General features: G+C 35.9%; 1 protein-coding gene across 3 annotated transcripts in view; it reads right to left on the reverse strand.

Moving 5' to 3' along the window:
* Positions 1 to 20,822, reverse strand: part of OCA2 (OCA2 melanosomal transmembrane protein) — a 359,156-nt gene that overhangs the window by 159,434 nt on the left and 178,900 nt on the right. For 2 of the 3 annotated variants that reach the window (XM_070572284.1, XM_070572292.1), the window contains one exon: positions 5,858 to 5,985. In XM_070572284.1, coding sequence (XP_070428385.1) covers positions 5,858 to 5,985 — 128 coding nt within the window. Of the gene's footprint in view, positions 1 to 550; positions 3,045 to 5,857; positions 5,986 to 20,822 lie in introns of those variants that run through there. The other variant, XM_070572298.1, reaches the window with a different exon arrangement.

A 20,822-nucleotide genomic window follows, 5' to 3' on the forward strand; every position in this document is an offset into this window, starting at 1 on the left:
AGAATAATGTAATTGAAGGAATAATAACCAGAAACTATCCAACTACTCAACTGGTTTTTTTTAAAAGTTAACCTACAGATCTGAAAAGCTCAAAGAAACACAAGTAGGATAAACATAAAGAGAGTCACACCTAGATGCATCATAGTAAAACTAGTGAAAGACAGAAAAAGAAAAGTCTCAAGAGCAGCAACAGAAAAATGACTCCATATGCATAGGAGGAAAACAATAAGATTAAAAGCTGACTTCTCCTAAGAAGTAATGGAGACCAGAGGGCAGTAGGATGATAGATTTGGAGTGCTAAAAGAAAAAATACCTATCACCTAAGGATTCTCTATTGATCCAGCAAAACTATCCTTTGAAAATGAAGGCAAAATAAAAGCATTCACATACAAACAAAGACTAAGAGAATTTGTTGCTAGCAGACCTACTCTACATGATATACTAAAGGAATTCCTTCAGGATGACACCATATGACAACTTAAATCCATACAAGGAAATAAATATCCATGGAAAAGGTAAATACCTGGATATATAAAAGACTATGAACATATTTTTTATTTTCTTCTCTTTATTTAAAATACATTGCATAAAATAATAATAATGATAAAACTGTATGTTAGGCATATAACAAAGATATAACATATGTGACAATAAAAGCACAAAAGAGGGAGGACAACTGGAGGTGTATTGGATGAAGATTTCTATATTTTACTGGTAGTAAATTACTATTAATCCAAGGTAGACTGTAGTAAATTAAAGTACATAACTTATCCCCTACAGTAACCCATAAGAAAATAATTCAAAAACATGGTGTAAAAAAAGAAACAGAAGAGAATTTAAATGGTACACAAGAAAATATTTATTTAGCACAAAGAAAGCAGTAAAGAGAAGAGAGGAACAAAAAATAAATGAGACATAGTGAGAACAAATAGCAAAATGGCAGGCATAAACTTAACCATATGAATAATCTAATTAAATGTGAATGGATTAAACATTTCAATCTAAAGAAAAACTGTTAGACTGGATTTTGTTTAAACCCCATTATTAGCCCATGCAAATAGTAAACAAAAGAAGGCTGAAGTGGTTATATCAGTATCAGTCAAAATAATTTCTAACAGAAAAATATTGCTAAAGAAAAAGGACATTTAATAATGATAAAAGTTCAATTCATTTGAGTGATATAATAATTATAAAATATATGTACCTAACAACAGATCCTCCCGATACATGAAGCAAAAACTGACACACCTGAAGGGAAAAATACACAATTCAACTATAATAGTTGAAGACTTCAATACCCCACTCTCAATAATTAATAGAACAACTACACAGAATATTGGTAACATATAAGACTTAAACAAAACTATTAACAAGAATGACATATCTGACATTTATAGAACACTCTACAAAACAACAGCAGAATACACATACTTTCAAGCACAACTGGAATATTCTCCCTCAGGAAAGACTGAATGCAAGACCATAAAACAAGTCTCAATAAAATTAAAAGGACTAAAATGACACAAAATATGTTCTATGACCACAATTGAATTGAATTAAAAACTAAAAAATGAAAGAAATATGGGTGATCCTCAAATATTTGTAACTTAAAAAACATACGTCTTGGCCCAGCCTGGTGGCGTACTGGTTAAGTTCACGTGCTCTGCTTCAGCAGTCCAGGGTTCACAGGTTCAGATCCTGGGTGCAGACCTACATACCACTCATCAAGACATGTTGTGGCAGGGTCTCACATACAAAACAGAGGAAGATTGGCAAGAGATGTTAGCTCAGGGCCAATCTTTCTCACAAAAAAATAACCCATACTTCTCAATAACCCATGAGTCAAAAAAACAAAAATTACAAGGAAAATTAGAAAATATTTTGAACTAGATTAAAATGAAGAAAAATACACATAATTTAAGGGATGCAGAGAAGTGATGCTCATGGGAAACGTATAGCTTTAGATGCTTATATAAGAAAATAAGAAAGATCTCAAGTCAATAACCTGAGGTTCCACCTTAAGAATCTAGTGGAAAAAAAGAAAACATTGAATCAAGGACAATTGGAAAAAATGAAATAATAAAGATTAAAGCAGAAATTAATTAAATAGAAAACAAAAAACTACACAGAAAATCAACGAGATTAAAATTTGCTTTTTTAAAACAAGATCAACAAGACTGTCACACTTTACCTAAACTGATCAAGAAGAAAAAGAGAGAATACACAAATCACCAAAATCAGAAGTGAAAGAGAGGACATCACTAATGACTTCACAGAAATAAAAAGTATTGTAATGCAACATTATAAACAACTTAGGCCAAAAATTAGACAACTTAGATGAAATAGACAAATTCACAGAAGAAAAAATTACTAAAATTTACTCAAGAAGAAACAGAACATCTGAATAGACCAAAGAAACTGAATTAGTAAAACAAACACAAAACCTTCCCACAAATTAAATTCTAGGACCCAATGGCTTTACTGAACACTTTTATTAAATATTTAAAAGCAATTCTTCACAAACTCTTCTACAAAGAACACTTCTCAACTCATTCTGTGTTACACTGATACCAAAGCCAGAAAAAGACATCACAAGAAAATAATAATACAGACCAACATCCGTCATGAATATAAACACAAAAATTCTCAACAAAATATTAGCAAACTGATTTCAACATCTTATCATACACCATGACCACACGAGATTTATCCCAGAAATGCAAAGTAGATTTAACATCTGAAAACCAACTAATGTAGTATATGATATTAATAGATTCAAATTAGTAGACTCAAGAATAAAAATCACAGTCATTTCAATAGATACAAACAAAGCATTTAACAAAATCCAATATACCTTTCTGATAAAAATTCACAACAAACTAAACCATATCATAATTTTCTTAACCTGATAAATGGCTTATATAAAAAAACCTGCAACTAACATTATGCATAATGCTGAAAAACTGAATTCTTTTCCCCTAAGATCAGGAACAAGGTATGGATGTCAGTGCTTACCACTTCTATTCAACATTGAACTGGAGGTTCTATTCAACAAGACAAGAAAAAAAGAAAGAGAAGAAAAAACAGGAGGGCAATTGAGGGAGAGAGAGGGGGAGAGAGTGTGAGATAGTTAAAGGCATCCAGATCAGAAAAGAAAAATTGAAATGTCTTTATTTGCAGATGACATGAAAGAAAACTCTAAGGAACCCAAAAATAACTACTAGACTAATAAATGAGTTCAACAAGGTCACAGGACACAATATCAATATAAAAAATTAATTATATTTCTATATAATGGCAATGTACAATCAGAATATGAAATTAAGAAAATTATTGCATTCAAAATATCATCAAAAAGAATATAATACACAATTATAAATTTAACATAAGAAATGCAAAACTTGTACCAAAATTTTTTTTAAACATTGCCCTTCACTTTATTTTTTTAGGTTTTATTTCTTAAGGAAGATCAGCCCTGAGCTAACATCTGTTGCCAATCTTCCTCTTTTTTTTCCTTTTTTTCTCCCCAAAGGCCCAGTACATAGTTGTATATCCTAGTTGTCAGTCCTACTTATCTGTGGGATGCCACCACAGCATGCCTTGATGAGCAGTGCATAGGTCTGTGTCCAGGATCTGAAACAGTGAACCCCAGGCTGCCAAAGCAGAGTGCACAAACTCAACCACTATGCCACTGGGCCAGCACCCCAAATTTTTTTAATTGCCTTCAAAATATACCATTAATAAAATGAAAAGAAAGCCAAAGACTGGGAGAAAATATTTGCAAATCATATATCTGATGAAAGATTTCTGTCCAGAATATATAAAGGACTCTTATGACTCAATAAAAAGGCAAACAATCCAAATAGAAAATGGCGGAAAGACCTGAATAGAAATTCATCAAAGGGGATACAAAAATGGCTAATAACACGGAAAGATGCTGAATATCATAATGAGATACCACTTCACACCAACTAGAATGTCTATAATCAAAAATAAGGGCAACAGGAGGCCGACCCAGTGGAATGGTGGTTAAGTTTGCACACTCACTCCACTTTGGTGGCCCAGGGTTTGCCGGTTCAGATCCCAGGTGTGGACCTACAGACTGCTCATCAAGCCATGCTATGGCAGCATCCCACATACAAAATAGAGGAAGACTGGCACAGATGTTAGCTCAGGGCTAATCTTCCTCACCGAAAAGAAAGACAATAGGTGATAGCAAGGATGTGGAGAAACTGCCATCTTATTACATTGCTGGTGGGAACGTAAAATGGTACAGCCACTGTGGAAAACATTTTGGCAGTTTCTTAAGCTAAACTTATAATAAGAGCTAGCATCTACCCAGAAGAAATGAAAATATATGTCCAGCCAAAGACTTATACACAAATGTACACAAATATTTTGATAGTAATATTCATAATATGCCAAAACTGGAAACAATACAAATGTCTATCAACTGGTGAATGGGTAAATAAAGTATGGCATATCTATATAGTGAAATACTATTCAGCAATAAAACAAATGATCTAAAGATACATACTAGAACATGGATGAACCTCAACATCATTATTCCAATTAAAGAAACCAGACAGAAAAGACTATACAGTATATGACTCCTTTTAGATGGAATGTACAGGAAAGGCAAATCCTTAGGTAGAATGAAGTTTAGTGATTGCCTATAGCTGGTGTTGAGTACCAGAACTGACTGTAAATGAGCATGAGGGATCTTTTTGCAGTGATGGAAATATCCTAAATTTACTAAAAGTTATGAATTGTAAACCTAAAATGGGTGAATTTTGATATGTAAATTATCTCTCAATAAACTTGCTTTAAAAATTTCAATGTTTACTCCATCAACACAACGTGAAATATAAAATTGAGGAAAATATACCAAAACCTCAGATGAAATAGCAGTTTACACCCAGAGTAAACATGCAATTGAGGCAGAGATATTCAAGGCCAATCATGAAAACAGTAACCAGAATTTTCCCCTCCACAGTCTATGCGTTCAATGTGGTAAAAACACTTGGAAAAGAAAAGGTGAAGTTTTTGAGTAGTAAATCAAGATCATAGAGTATAATTCACAACTCCCTGACAGGTTTGAAGGGCCTGCATGAGTCACCTGATTACATCTACACAATCAATCATGAGTAAAGACATAAATTTCAAATATGGGACCCATTTTTAAAAAATTAGAAAAAAAAATAGTATCAATGTTTTAACCCAGATAACAATGTAAACAGAATGAGTCTGTTGTCATAAAGTTAAGGTAATTAATGTGAGACATTTGGTGTGCTTGAGGGGATCCTTTGGACAGCAGTATTTTTCTACATCCATACACTTCTGTATTTGAGGAGGACACAAGTTTATAAATCAAGTCGCTAGACTGAAAAGTATTGTGAATAATTTTGTAACAACAGCTATAATAAAAAATACATATTATTCACTCTTTTCTCTGATATAGTCTTTTCCATGATAACAGAATATTTACTTAAATATTACATAAAATGAAATAGATCATCAAGACAATATTACCCGGTAAACTTGCTATAACGAGTCATTTTGCTCCAAACTCAACTTAGAGCAAATTCTTCTTTCTAGTAAATGAAATTGCAAGTTTACAAACCACAAGATTAATTGCAGGGGAAAAAAAACAACCACCAAATAATTTTATCAGAAATATTTAGGTGGCTGAGATAAAAGCTGGTTTAACTTAAAATAGTCTAATTACAACCTTCATCATTTTTCACTTAGTGAATATGTGGAAAGACTTACAGACTTAGGTTTTCTTCATTACTAAATAAAATATGAATATAAAAATCAGGTAAAAGATCATATTGCAAAAGGTCTAAAGTCTTACCTCCATCAGAACAAAGAGTGCGGCAAAGAATAGAAGAGTTGCCCATTCCACTCGGTGTAGAATTATCTCAAAATCATGGATATCAGCCAGAATTAGCAACCAGATGGCACCCAGAATAGCAATCCACCCTGAAAAACAAATAAATGGACGTGCAGATGTAATTCAATTGTTAACACACTAATTAATTTTCATCATCTGATTGTTTTTTTCTTTATTGAGGATAATTGATATTCTGCAGAATGAACAAATTTTAAATGTACAATTAATATTTTGGCTAATGTATATACCCATGAACCAACACTACAATCAAGACAATGAACATATCCTCCACCTCCAGCAGTTTACTCATGCCCATGTCCTTGTATCCCTCTAGCTCCTGCTGTCACCCCAGCCTACCCGCAGGAAATGATTCATTTCTTTCCTTTCACTATAGATGAGCTTATATTTTCTGTATTTTCCAGAAATGCAATCACACCACATGTATATTTTTATCTGACTGCTTCCATTCCACACAAATGTTTTAAGATTGGTCAGTGTTGGTTTTGTGGATCAACAGTTCATTCTTTTTTATTGTTTAGTAGCACGCCACAGTATGGCTATGCCACAATGTGCACAGTCATTCATCATTGATAGATGTTTACACTGTTTCCAGTGCTTGGCTATTACAAATATATGTGCTATGAACTCTCATATATGATTATCTATAGGTACATATGCTTTCAGTTCCCTTGGGTAAACACAGAGAAATGGAATGATTGCATCATATGATAGGTTATTATTATGGAATATTTATGTTTTAAGAAACTGTGAAACTGTTTTCTAAAATTGTTGTAACATTTCACAATCTCACCAGCAGTGTATAAGAATGTCAGTGCCTCCACATCTTCAATACTTGGTTAGCCTTTTTGATTTTTGAGGGTTATGAAGTGGTATCTCATTGTGCTTTCAAAGTGCATTTCCCTAATGACTAATCATGTTGAGCACCTTTTTATATGCCTATTTTCCATCCATATATCTTCTTTCATGAAGTTTTTGTTCAAACAGTCTGTTCATTTTTTTTCCTGAGTAGGGCAAATAAAATCCAAAATAAGTACAAGAAAATAAATAATAAAGATTGGAGCAGGAATCAATGAAATAGAAAAATATTAGAGAAAACCAACGGTACCAAAACTTAGCTCTTGGAAAAGATCAAGAAGATTGACAAACCTTAACCAATCTGAATATGACAAAACGTGAGATGACGAAAATTGCCAATATCAAGAATAAGATCAGTGACATGACTACAGATTCTACAGACATAGAAAAAGTATTAGTTTTCTATATCTGCTATAACAAATTACCACAAACACAGTGGCTTAAAAGAAAACCTACTTCTTATATCAGAGTTTTCATACATCAGAAGTATGCTGGGCTTAGTTGGGTCTCTGACTAGAGGCTCATCAAGACAAAGCTAAGGTGTTGGCAGGGCAGCATTCCTTTCTGGAAGCTCTAGGAGAGACTCTGTTTCCTTGCCCATTCACTTTGTTGACATAATTCACTCCCTTGCCCCTGTAAGACTGTAGTCCCCACTTGTTTGCTGGCTGCCACCCAGGAATTGTTCTCAGCTTCTAGAGGCCACCCACATTCCCTGGCTCATGACCCCCTTCCTCTATCTTCAAAGCCAGCAATGGTGGGTCAAGTCCCTCTCACACTTCAAATCTCTCCTGCCTCTTCTTCTGTCACATCTCTCGAAGTGACTCTTTTGTCTTCCACTTCCACTTTTAAGGACCTATGTGATTACATTGGGCCCAGCTGCATAACCCAGGAAAATCTCTTTATATTAAGGCTTATAACCTTAATTCTACCTGCAAAGTCCCTTTTGCCATGTAACATAACATACACAGACATTAACATCAAGAATTTGAGTGTGGGCACCTTTGAGGGGATATAAATATATATATATGGGTTAATTTGGGAAGAATTAGCATTTTAATAATATAAGGTCTTCTGATTTATGAACATGGTGTTTATCTCAACCTATTTAGGTCTTCTTTAGTTTTTCCTAAGAATATTTCGTAGAAATGCCAGCCATTTTTTTGTGTAGAAATTAACAAACTCATTCTAAAATTCACATGGGGATGTAAAGGACCTAAAATAGCCAATACAACCTTGAAGAAGGACAAAGTTGGAGAACATGTATTACTTCACTTCGGGACTTACTATAAAGCTACAATAATCAAAACAGTGTAGTACTGAATTAATACAGTCAAACTGATCAATGGAGAGTCCAGACATACACTCACATATTGATGGTCAATGGATTTTCAACAAAGGTTCAATGACAGTTTGTGAAGAAAGAGCCATTTTTTCCAGAAATGATGCTGGAAAAACTGGATATCCACACGCAAAAAAAAATTTTTAATTGATCTGTTTATTGAATCATATATAAAAGTTAACTAAATGGATTATAAGCCTAAATGTAAAATTTATAACTATAAAACTTATAGAATAAAACATAGAAAAAAATCTCTTTGACATTGGGAAAGGTGTTTTAAATACAACACTAAAAGTGTAATTCATAAAATGAAATTTTCATTAATTGGACTTTATCAAAATTATAAATCCATGTTTTTCAAAAGTCATTGTTAAGTAAAATCAAAGATAAGACACAGACAAGGAGAAAATATATGCAAATTATTTATCTGATAAAGGACTCAAATCCAGAATAGATTTTTAAAAATTCTCAGAACTCAACAATAAGTAAAGAAACAACCCAATTAAGATAGGGAATATTTTTAACTGACATCTCACGAAAGAAGATATAAAGATGGCAAATAAGCACATGAAAAGATGCTCAGTACTACCAGTCATTAGGGAAATGCAAAGTAAAACCACAATGACATTTCACTACATACCTTAGAATGTGTAAAAGCAACAAGGCAGACCAAGCTAAGTGTTCACAAGGATTTGGAGGAACTGGAACTCTCGAGCACTGGTGGAATTATAAATTATAAAATGGTACAACCACTTTGGAAAACAGTTTGGCAGTTTTTAAAAACATTATCCATAAATCTACCATATGATCCAAATATTCCACTTTTAGGTATTAACTCAAGAGAAATTAAAGCATATGATAATATAAGAATTGAATACAGGTGATCATTGTAGTTTAACTTGTAATAGCCAAAACTGGAAACAATCCAAATGTCCATCAACAGGTGAACTGATGTACAAGTTGCGGCATGTTCAAATCATAGAATACTACTCAAGAAATAAAAAGGAATGAATTCTTGATGTACACTACTACATGGATGAATCTCATAATAATTATGCTGATGAAAGAAGCCAGACAAAGGAGCCAGCCTGGTGGCATGGTGGTTAAGTTCTCGCACTCTGCTTAGGTAGCCCAGGGTTCACAGGTTCAGATCCTGGGCGTGGACCAACACAACACTCATCAAGCTGTGTGGTGGCAGGGTCCCACATACAAAATAGAGGAGGACTGGGACAGAGGTTAGCTCAGGGCCAATCTTCCTCAAGCAAAAATAGTGAGATTGGCTACAGACATTAGCTCAGGTCCAATCTTCACCACACCCCGCCTCCCCCCCAAAAAAAAAATCAGGGCAAAAATATTACATGTAATTCTTTTATATAAGCCTCTAGAAAATGCAAACAGCACAGTTTGACAAACTACAGCCCATAGGTCAAATCTGGCTCACTGCCTATTCTTGTAAATAAATTATTATTAGAACACATCCACAGTCATTTATTTATATATTTTCTGTGGCTGCTTTAGCACTACAGCATTTGGTTTTTATGACAGAGAGTGTATGGCCTACATAGCCTTGAAGATTTACTATATTTGGCTATTTACCATAAAGCTTGCCAACCTCTGTTTTTCTGTATAGTGACAGAAAACAGATCAAAGATTGCCTGGGTATAGAAGTGCTGGGAGAGTCGGGAAACTCTAAGGCTCACTGAATTATACTAGAATATTTTTGCTGTGTTTTATAAACATTTCTTGCAAGATATGCCTGGAAGACTAAAAGTTCAAATAACTGCAGCATCATCAGATTAACCAAACAGGTTGCAGAAATTGATTTACGTCTACTTATAACCAAATATGTGTTTGAGAGATATTTATGTGTGTGGCTTTCATTATAACTATTATGGAGCTAGCCATCTCCTATCTTCAAAAGTTAGTCTACTGTTATCCACCAGAAAGGAGGAGTTCTCCAACACCAAAGTGGATTAGGTCAGCTTATAACTGAAAGAAGCAGAAAATTATTCATTAAAAAAAAAAAAGCAGGGAGGGATGATATCAGCAACATGGCCATGTGAGCTGACCCGGGACTCTCTCCCCTCCAAATTACAACCAAAAAGAGCAACTGTTTTCCAACCAAAAAAAATTCTAATAACAGAAATCGTCAGAGACCCACAGCAGCCAAATGACGGAAGGCAGATAGGCTGGAGCGACCCTCAGAGGAGCTGGAATGGAGTAGGAGAGAACTTCGCTCCCTCCCCTAGAGACTGGGATTGCTGCCGCAGGTGAGGGAAGGAGCAGGGGAGGGGCACACATCCTGGGATCATCCAGGACTCCCACTGCTGGTGCAGTGAAAACCCTCTAACAGGGATGAGCTTTTCTGTGGGGGAACCCCAGCAAGCCAGGGCCCCGGGAGACCAGAGAGGGAGAGCTGACAAGAATCCAGGTCAGTAGGCAAGAGAAAGTGCCCCTTCGTCCCCCAACCCGTGCTGCATGAGGCCATTGTGGCTGAAGGTGGAGAGTGCAGAACGTGCTGTTCTCAACCCCCATCTAGTGGCGACAGGCTGTAACTGCAACTGAATAATAGCATCATGGGCAAAAACTGCTCCTCTACCATTCAGCAATCTATAAAAGCTCCAGTCCAAAAGGTAAACAATAAAAATACGGAAGTAGGTCCTGAGGAGTTAGAAACAGATAAACTAAGTGAAGATGAGTTGAAAATAGCTATCATCAAAATATTCAATGAGGTAAAGGGAAATACAGAGAAACAAGTCGAGTTCTGGAGTTACTTCACAAAAGAGATTGAAATTATAAAGAAGAATCAATTAGAAATACTAGAGATGAAAAATACAATGGATCAGATAAAACAGAATATGGATTCCCTGAATGCCCGTGTAGACAACATAGAGGAGAAAATTAGCATAATCGGAGATAGACAGGCTGAATGGCTCCAGAGAGAGGAAGAAAGAGAACTAAGAATTTAAAAAACTGAAGAAAATCTAAGAGAAATAGCTGACTCAATGAGAAAATGCAACTTAAGAATCATCGGAATTCCTGAGGGCGTGGAAAAGGAAAATAGAGCGGAAAGTGTGCTCAAAGAAGTAATACAAGAGAACTTCCCAAATCTAGGGATTGAGAGAGAAATGTGTGTGGAGGAAGCTTTCGGATATCCTAGATTTCTCAGTGTAAAAAGACCTATGGCAAAGCATATAGTAGTAAAAATAGCAAAAATGAATGACAAAGAAAGAATACTCAGGGCAGCAAGGCAGAAGAAAATAACCTACAAAGGAACTCCTATCACACTTTCAGCAGATTTCTCTACAGAAACCTTACAAGCTAGGAGAGATTGGAGTGACATATTCAAAACTTTAAAGGATAAAAATCTTCAGCCAAGAATACTCTATCCAGCAAAAATATCCTTCAGATATGAGGGAGAAATTAAATCTTTTCCAGACCAACAAAAGCTAAGGGACTTCGTAGTCACAAGACCTGCACTACAAGAAATCCTCAAGAAGGCTCTGATACATGAAAAAAGAAAAAAGGGAGAAAGGGATCACAAAACACAGAGTAGGGAGACAGAAAGATAGAACCTGAATAGGATAGCAAATATTCAACTAGAGCATTAGGATAAAGGGAAGGAAATCACCAAAGCAAAGACAAGCTTATCACTCTAACCACAAACTCACAACACGAGTTGGAATAAGAGATGAAAATAATAATTTAGGAGGGGAAGAGGAAAGGGACTGAAATAGTCTGGGCTAAGGAAGTAAGAAATCACCAGAAAATGGACTATGTTATACACGAGTTTCTGAATACAAACTTCAGGGTAGCCACTAAACTAAAAAACAGAACAGAGACACAAAACATAAATAAGGAAAAATCTAAGAAACCCAGCATAAGAAATTGCAAAAGCCAATGGGTAGGCTCAAACACACAGGACGAGAAACAAAGGAAACACAGGAAAACCGGAAAATGAGCAACAGAATGACAGCATTAAGCCCTCACGCATCAATACTCACCCTCATTGTAAACGGACTGAACTCTCCAATAAAGAGACAAAGAGTGGCAAAATGGATTAAAGAACAAGATCCAACAATTTGTTTCCTCCAGGAAACACACCTCGGCTCCAAGGACAAATACAGGCTCAGAGTGAAGGGGTGGAAGACAATATTCCAAGTTAATAGCAAACAAAAGAAACCAGGTGTTGCAATACTTATATCAAACAAAACAGACTTCAAGATAAGGCAGCTAAAGAGAGACACAGAGGGCCAATATATAATGATCAAAGGGACACTTCATCAAGAAGAAATATGCTTGTAAATATCTATGCACCCAACAGAGGAGCACCAAAGTTCATAAAGCAACTATTAACAAACCTAAAAGAAGATATCAAAAATAACACAATAATAGTAGGGGACCTCAACACCCAACTCACATCAATGGACTGATCATCCAGACAGAAAATCAACAAAGAGACAGTGGAGCTAAATGAAAAGCTGAAACATTTGGACTTCATAGAGATTTATAGAACACTCCATCCAAAAACAGCAGAATACACATTCTTCTCAAGCGCACATGGAACATTCTCAAGGCTAGATCATATGTTGGGAAACAAGGCAAGCCTCTACAAATTTAAAAAAATTGAAATAATTACAAGCATCTTCTCCGATCATAATGCTATAAAGCTAGAAATTAATTAGAAGGAAAAAGCTGAGAAAGGCACAAGGATGTGGAGACTAAACAATATGCTATTGAACAAGCAATGGATCATTAAAGAAATTAAAGAAGAAATCAAAAAATATCTGGAGACACATGAAAATGATAACATGCCATGTCAACTTACATGGGATACAGCAAAAGCTGTATTAAGAGGAAAATTAATCACAATTCAGGCACATCTTAACAAACAAGAAAAATCCCAAATCAGCAATCTTAAACTAAACCTAAGTGAATTAGAGAAAGAAGAACAAACAAAGCCCAAAGTCAGCAGAAGGAAAGAAACAATAAATATCAGAGCAGAAATAAATGCTATTGAAACAAAAAAGGCAGTAGAAAGGATCAATGAAACAAAGAGCTGGTTCTTTGAGAAGATAGATAAAATTGACAAACCCCTAGCCAGACTTACAAAGAAAAAAAGGGAGAAAGCTCAAATAAACAAAATCAGAAATGAAAGAGGAGAAATAACAACAGGCTCCACAGAAATAAAATGGATTATAAGAGAATACTATGAAAAACTATATGCCAGCAAAATGGATAACCTAGAGGAAATGGATAAATTCTTGGACTCCTACAATCTTCCAAAGCTCACCCAAGAAGAAGCACATAATTTGAACAGACCAATCACAAGGAAAGAGATTGAAACAGCAATCAAAAGCATCCAAAAGAATAAAACCCCAGGACCAGATGGCTTTCCTGGGGAATTCTACCAAACTTTCAGAGAGGATTTAATACCTATCCTGTTCGAGCTATTCCAAAAAATGAGGGAGGATGGAACACTTCCTAACACATTCTACGAGGCCAACATCACACTGATACCAAAGCCTGACAAGGACAGCACAAAAAAGGAGAACTACAGGCCAATATCGCTGATGAACATACATGCAAAAATTCTCAACAAAATTTTGGCAACCCCAATACAACAATTCATCAAAAGGATCCTACAACACGACTGACAGAAAATAATGTACAACTGAAACTTCACAAGATAGTAACCTATTATTAACTCAATAAAATTTGAAAAAAAAAAGCAGGAGTGACGTCAGTAATGTGGTGGAATGAGCTGTTCCCTTGGTCTCACCTGCTTTTGAAATACAACAAAATGGACATTCACTGACCAATGGAGGAAGCCCCCACAACACAACAGGATGCCTGAGAGACACATACAGCTATACACCTGAGGGTGGATGGAGTGGCCCCCAGAGAAGTGGCAGTCCATCTGCTCTCTCCCAGTAGCCCTATGGATGCACAAAAATGCATTCAAATCTGGCATGAGCTCCTGGAAAGTGGAAACACACACTGCGGTGACTGTAGGAGGACTCAGCGGCAGCCCTTAGCCTGCTTGTGATCACTTTCCTGGTAGGGAGGGGGAGCCCACAGTGTACCTGTGGTGCCAAAGAGTGGCCCTAACTCAGTCCAGGTGAGAAAGCCCTGCCCACCAAGCACAGTGGCCTACAAGCAGAGGCTCAGATCTGCACGCTGGGGCAAGCACACTCCAGGCCTGTGCAGCCACCCATAGTGCTGCTGAGCCCTGAAGGAGGGAGCACATCCCAGGGCAGCTGTGGGAAGAGGTAGTGGCAGCCTTTGGCCTTCTCATGATCATTTTCCTGGTGGGGAGGGGGAGCCAAACATGTACCTGTGGCACTAAAAATGCCCCTTGATCAGTCCAGGAAGGAAGCCATGCCCATGAGGTACAGTCCACACAAACACCTGTAAGACCCCAGGCTGGATCAAGTGCCTATACTACCCCTACAGCTTCCAGCAGATAGCGTGGGGCCAGAAACTCTGCTCCTGCTTCTCCCTAGCAGTAACAGGTAGAATCTGCAACCTAATAATACCACAAATGCCCCAAGAAAAGACTAGTTCATCAAACACCATGAGAAACTGCAGCAACAATTCAGACCAAAAGGAAAATTACAATCCTCCCAAAACCAACCCTGAAGGCAAAGAAATTTACAATATAAATGACAGAGAATTCAAAATAGCTGTCATAAAGAAACCACGATTTACAAGAGAACTCAGAAAGACAATTTAATGAGCTCAGAAATAAAATGAATCTCTTCACCAATGAGATTGAAACTATAAAAAAAAATCAAGCAGAAATCCTGGATATGAAAAACACAATTAATGAAATAAAAAATAATCTAGAATCCTTAAGAAACAGAGCATGTTACAGAGGAAAGAATTAGTGATTTAGAGGATAAAAATGTAGAAATTCTACAGGTGGAGGAGGAGGCAGAACTAAGATTTTTAAAAAATAAAGGGATTCTTCAAAAAATATATGACTTAATTAGGAAAAGCAACATAAGGATTATATGTAACCCACAGGGAGAAGAGAGGGAGGAAGGAGTAGAGAGCTTGTTCAAATAAATAATAGCCGAGAATTTGCCAAACCTAGGGGAGGTTCCAGATTCACAAATACATGAAACTAATAGAAAGCCTAGTCACATCAATGCTAAAAATCCTTCTCCAAGGTGTATAAAAGTAAAAAGGGCAAAAGTCAATGATAAAGAAAAAGTATTAAGAACAGTAAGACAGAAGAAAATAACCAACAAAGGGAACTCAGCAGTCTTTCAGCAGATTTTTTTGGCAGAAACCCGGCAGGCAAGGAGAGAATGGAATGATATATTCAAAATGCTGAAAGACAAAAACTCTCAGCCAAGAATACTCTATCCAGTGAAACTTTCCTTCAGATACAAGGGAAAAATAAAACCTTTCCCAGACATAAAAAAGCTGAAGGAGTTCATCACCACTAGACCCTCCCCTACAAGAAATAACTAAATATGCCCTCACACTGGAAACAAAAAGGCAAAGGTCTACAAAGCTATGAGCAAGGAAATAAATAGGCAGACACAATTAGAAAACTGCAGCTCTCTATCAGAACAGAGAGGCAAAGACTCAATTATAACTTAAAACATAAAGGGAAGAAAGTATCACAAGTAATGAAAAACACATCAACTTAGTCATAAATTCACATCATAAAAAACAGAACAATTTGTAACAACAAAATCCCAAAAGAGGAGAGGAAAGGGAAGGAACCTGTTTAGATTAATGGAGATAAGAGGCTATGAGAAAATGGAATATCTCATCTACAAGATCATTTATAAAATCCTCACAGTAACCACTAAACAAAAATTAGAGCAGAGCCACAATTCACAAAAAGAAAGAAAATGGAGAAAAACCTTCTCAGAAAACCATCAAAATGAAACGGCAGTCAGAAATACAAAGGAAGAGAAACAATGGATACAGAGAAGAACCAGAAAAGAAGAGATAAAATCGCAACAGTGAGCCCTCATATATCTAATCACTCTAAATGTAAATGGATTAAATTCTCCAATCAAAAGACACATAACAGTTGGATGGATTAAAAAACAAGACCCAACAATATGCTGCCTCCAGGAAACACAGCTAAGCTCTGAAGACAAACATAGGCTTAGGGTGCAGGGATGGAAGGCAATACTTCATGCTAATGGCATACAAAAGAAAGGAGGTGCTGCCATCCTTATATCAGATAAAGCAGACTTCAAGTTAAAAAAAGACAATAGGAGACAAAGAGAGGCAATATATAATGATAAAAGGGAGATTCCACCAAGAGAACATAACACATTTATATATATGTACCTAACACAGGGGCACCAAATTACACAAAGAAATTATTAATAGACATAAAGGGAGAAATTAACAGGAACACAATAGTAGTAGTGGACCTCAATGCCCCACTTACATCAATGGACAGATCATCCAGGCAAAAAGTTAACAAGGAAATAACAGATTTAAATGAAACACTTGATCAGCTGGACTTAATAGATATATAGAGAACATACCATCCAAAAGCAGCAAGATAAACATTCTTCTAAAGTGCACGTGGATCATTCCCAAAGATATACCATATATTGGGAAACAAGTCAAGCCTCAAAAAATTTAAGAAGATTGAAATCATCCCAACCATCTTTTCCAACCACAATGCTATGAAGCTAGAAATCAACCACAAGAAAAAAACTGGGAATTAAGAAATATGTGGAGACTAGTGAACATGCTATTGAACAACCATTGGGTCAATGAAGAAATCACAGCAGAAATTTTAAAAATACATGGAGACAAACAAAAATGAAAATGCAACATACCAACTCTTATATGATGCAGCAATACACGCCCACCTGAACAAGCAAGAAAAATCTTAAGCAACCTTGAAATGCACATAACAGAACTAGAAAAAGAAGAACAAAGCCCAAAGTCAGCAGAAGGAGGGAACTAATAAAACTCAGAGCAGAAACAAATGAAAGAGGACCAAAAAAAAAAAAACCAGTAGAAAAGATTAATGAAACTAAGAGATGGTTCTTTAGGAAGATAAACAAAATTGACAAATCCTTAGCCAGACCAACCAAGAAAAAAACAGAGAAGGCTCAAATAAATACAATTAGAAATGAAAGAGGAGAAATTACAACACACACTGCAGAAATACAAAAGATTATAAGAGAATACTATGAAAAACTATATGCCCAGGTTATAAATTGGGTAACCTAAAAGAAATGGATAAATTCTTAGACTCTTATAACCTCCCAAAACTGAATCAAGAAGAAACACAGAATCTGAAAAGACCAATCACAAATAAAGAGATTGAAACAGTAATCAAAAATCTCTCAAAAAACAAAAGTCCAGGACCAGATGACTTCTCTGGAGAATTCTACCAAACATTCAAAGAAGATTTAATACTTATCTTTTTGAAACTATTCCAAACAACTGGAGAAGATGGAACGCTTCCTAACACATTCTATGAGGCCAACATTACCCTGATACCAAAACCAGACAAGGACAATACAAAGGAAAAGTACAGGGCAATATCACTGATGAACTTATATGCAAAAATCCTCAACAAAATACTGGCAAACTGAATACAGCAATACATTAAAAGGACTGTACACTACAATCAAGTGGGATTTATACCAGGGACGCAGGGATGGTTCCACATCTGCAAATCAATCAATGTGACACAGCACATTAACAAAATGAGGAATAAGAATCACATGATCATCTCAATAGACACAGTGAAAGCATTTGACAAGATCCAACATCCATTTATGATAAAAACTCTGAATAAAATGGATATAGAAGGAAAGTACCTCAACATAATAAAGGATGTATATGACAAACTCACAGCCAACATCATACTTAATGCTGAAAAACTGAAAGCCATCCCTATGAGAACAGGAACAAGACAAGGATGCCCACTCTCACCACTCCTATTCAACATAGTACTGCAGGTTTTGGCCAGAGCAATTAGGCAAGAAAAAGAAATAAAAGGAATCCAAATAGGCACTGAAGAAGTGAAACTCTTGCTGTTTGCAGATGACATGATTTTATATATAGAAAACCCTAAAGAATCCATCATAAAACTTAGAAATAAACAACAACTTCAGCAAAGTTACGGGGTACAAAATCAACTTTAAAAAACTCAGATGAATTTCTATACATTAACAATGAATTAGCAGAAATGGAAATCAAGAATACAATCCTATTTACAATTGCAACAGAAGTAATAAAATATCTAGGAATAAACTTAATCAAAGAGAAATAAGACCTGTACACTGAAAACTATAAGACACTATGGAAATAAATTGAAGAAGACATAATGAAATGGAAAGATATTCCATGTTCATGAGTCAGAAGAATAAACATAGTTAAAATGTCCATACTATCTAAAGCAATCTACAGATTCAATGCAATCTCAATCAGAATCCCAATGAAGTTCTTCAAGGAAATAGAACAAAGAATCCAAAATTTACGTGGAACAACAAAAGACCAGGAATAGCCAAAGCAATCCTGAGAAAAAAGAACAAAGCTGGAGGCCTCACAATCTCTGGCTTTAAAACATAGTACAAAGCTATAGTAATCAAAACAGCATGATGCTGGTACAAAAACAGACAAACAGATCAATGGAATAGAATTGAAAGCCCAGAAATAAAACCACACATCTATGGACAGTTAATCTTCGACAAAGGAGTGAAGAATATACAATGGAGAAAGAAAAGTCTCTTCAATAAATGGTATTGGAACAACTGGACAGCCAGATGCCAAAGAATGACAGTAGACCATTATCTTGCATCATACACAAAAATCAACTCAAAATGGATTAAAGATTTGAATATAAGACCTGAAACCATAAAACTCATAGAATAAAATAGAGGCAGTACACTCTTTGACATTAGTTTCAGCAACCATCTTTTCAAATACCATGTCTACTCAGGCAAAGGAGACAAAAGAAAAAGTTAAAAAATGGGATTACATCAGACTAAAAAGCTTCTGTAAAGCAAACGAAACCATGAACAAAACAAAAAGACAACCCACCAACTGGGAGAAAACAATTGCAAATCATTTAACAGACAAAGGGTCGATCTCTAATATATAAAGAACTCATACAACTCAACAACAAAAAAACAAACAACCTGATCAAAAAATGGGCAGAAGACATGAATAGACATTTTTCCAAAGAAGATATACAGATGCCCAACAGACACATGAAATGCTATTCAACATTACTAACTATTAGGGAAATGCAAATCAAAACTACAATGAGACATCACCTTACACCAGTCAGAATGGCTATGATTACCAAGACAAAAAATAATAAACGTTGGAGAGGATGTGGATAAGAGGGAATCCTCATACACTGCTGGTAGGAATGCAAACTGGTACAGCCAGTACGAAAAACAGTATGGAGATTTCTCAAAAATTTAAAAATACAATTACCATACAATCCAGCTATCCCACAACTGGGTATTTGTCCAAAGAACTTGAAACCAATGATCCAAAGAGATTTATTCACCCCTATGTTCACTGCAGCATTATTCACAATAGCCAACATGTGGAAGCAACACAAGTGCCCTTCTACAGATGAATGGATAAAGAAGAGGTGGTATATATATACAATGGAACACTACCCAGCCATAAAAAAGACAAAATCGTCCCATTTGCAACAATATGGATGGGCCTTGAGGGTGTGATGTTAAGCAAAATAAGCCAGCCAGAGAAAGACAAATACTGCATGATTTCACTCATATGTGGAAGATAACAAATACATGGATAAAGAGAACAGATTAGTGGTTACAAGAGGGGAAGGGGGTTAGGGGGTGGGCAAAAGGGATAAAGGGGCACATATGTATGGTGATGGATAAAAATTAGACTACTGGGGGTGAGCATGATGAAGTGTATTCAGAAATTGATAAATAATAATGTACATCCGAAATTACATGTTATAAACCATTATGATCTCAATAATACTATTTAGGAAAAAAAAAGAAAAGAAAAGCACTGGGACCTCAATTGGTTACATAAGAGATGAAAAAAATCTCTTGAATAAGAACTAACTGGGTGGGGCCAGCCCCATGGCCAAGTGGTTAAATTCGTACACTCCGCACCGGAGGCCCGGGGTTTCACCAGTTCAGATCCTGAGCACAGACCTAGCACCACTCACCAGGCCATGCTGAGGCAGCGTCCCACATAGCACAACCAGAAGGACCTACAACTAGAATATACAAGTATATACAGGGGGGCTTTGGGGAGAAGAAGAAGGGGATAAAAATCTTGGCAACAGATGTTAGCTCAGGTTTAAAGGTTGAGGTTAGCTCAATCTTTAAAAAAAAAAATAGAATTAACAGGGTGAATGAAGTATCCTGTCAACCAACAATTCTTGACAATTCTCCACCTTGAATTTTTAAAAAATTAAAAATTGTATGTGTTGATTGTTTCCAATTCTTTTTATTACCCTTACTCTATCTTTGACGGCTAAAGTATAGATTATTTGCTAGAGAATAACAGTTACTGCATGTGACCTATCGAATTTGAAAATATATCCAAAAATATATCCTGGCCCTCCTCTACCCTTCCTTATTTCTCTTTTCCAAAGTGTACCCATTTCCATAATCTTGCAAGATCAGTCTTCTCACGATATTAGGGAGAACTCCTGTTAACCTGGTCCTCACTGAGTCTCTCCTTAATCTTAATTGTTCTATA

The sequence above is a fragment of the Equus przewalskii genome, chromosome 1 (assembly GCF_037783145.1).
Source record: "Equus przewalskii isolate Varuska chromosome 1, EquPr2, whole genome shotgun sequence".
Classification (NCBI taxonomy): domain Eukaryota; kingdom Metazoa; phylum Chordata; class Mammalia; order Perissodactyla; family Equidae; genus Equus; species Equus przewalskii.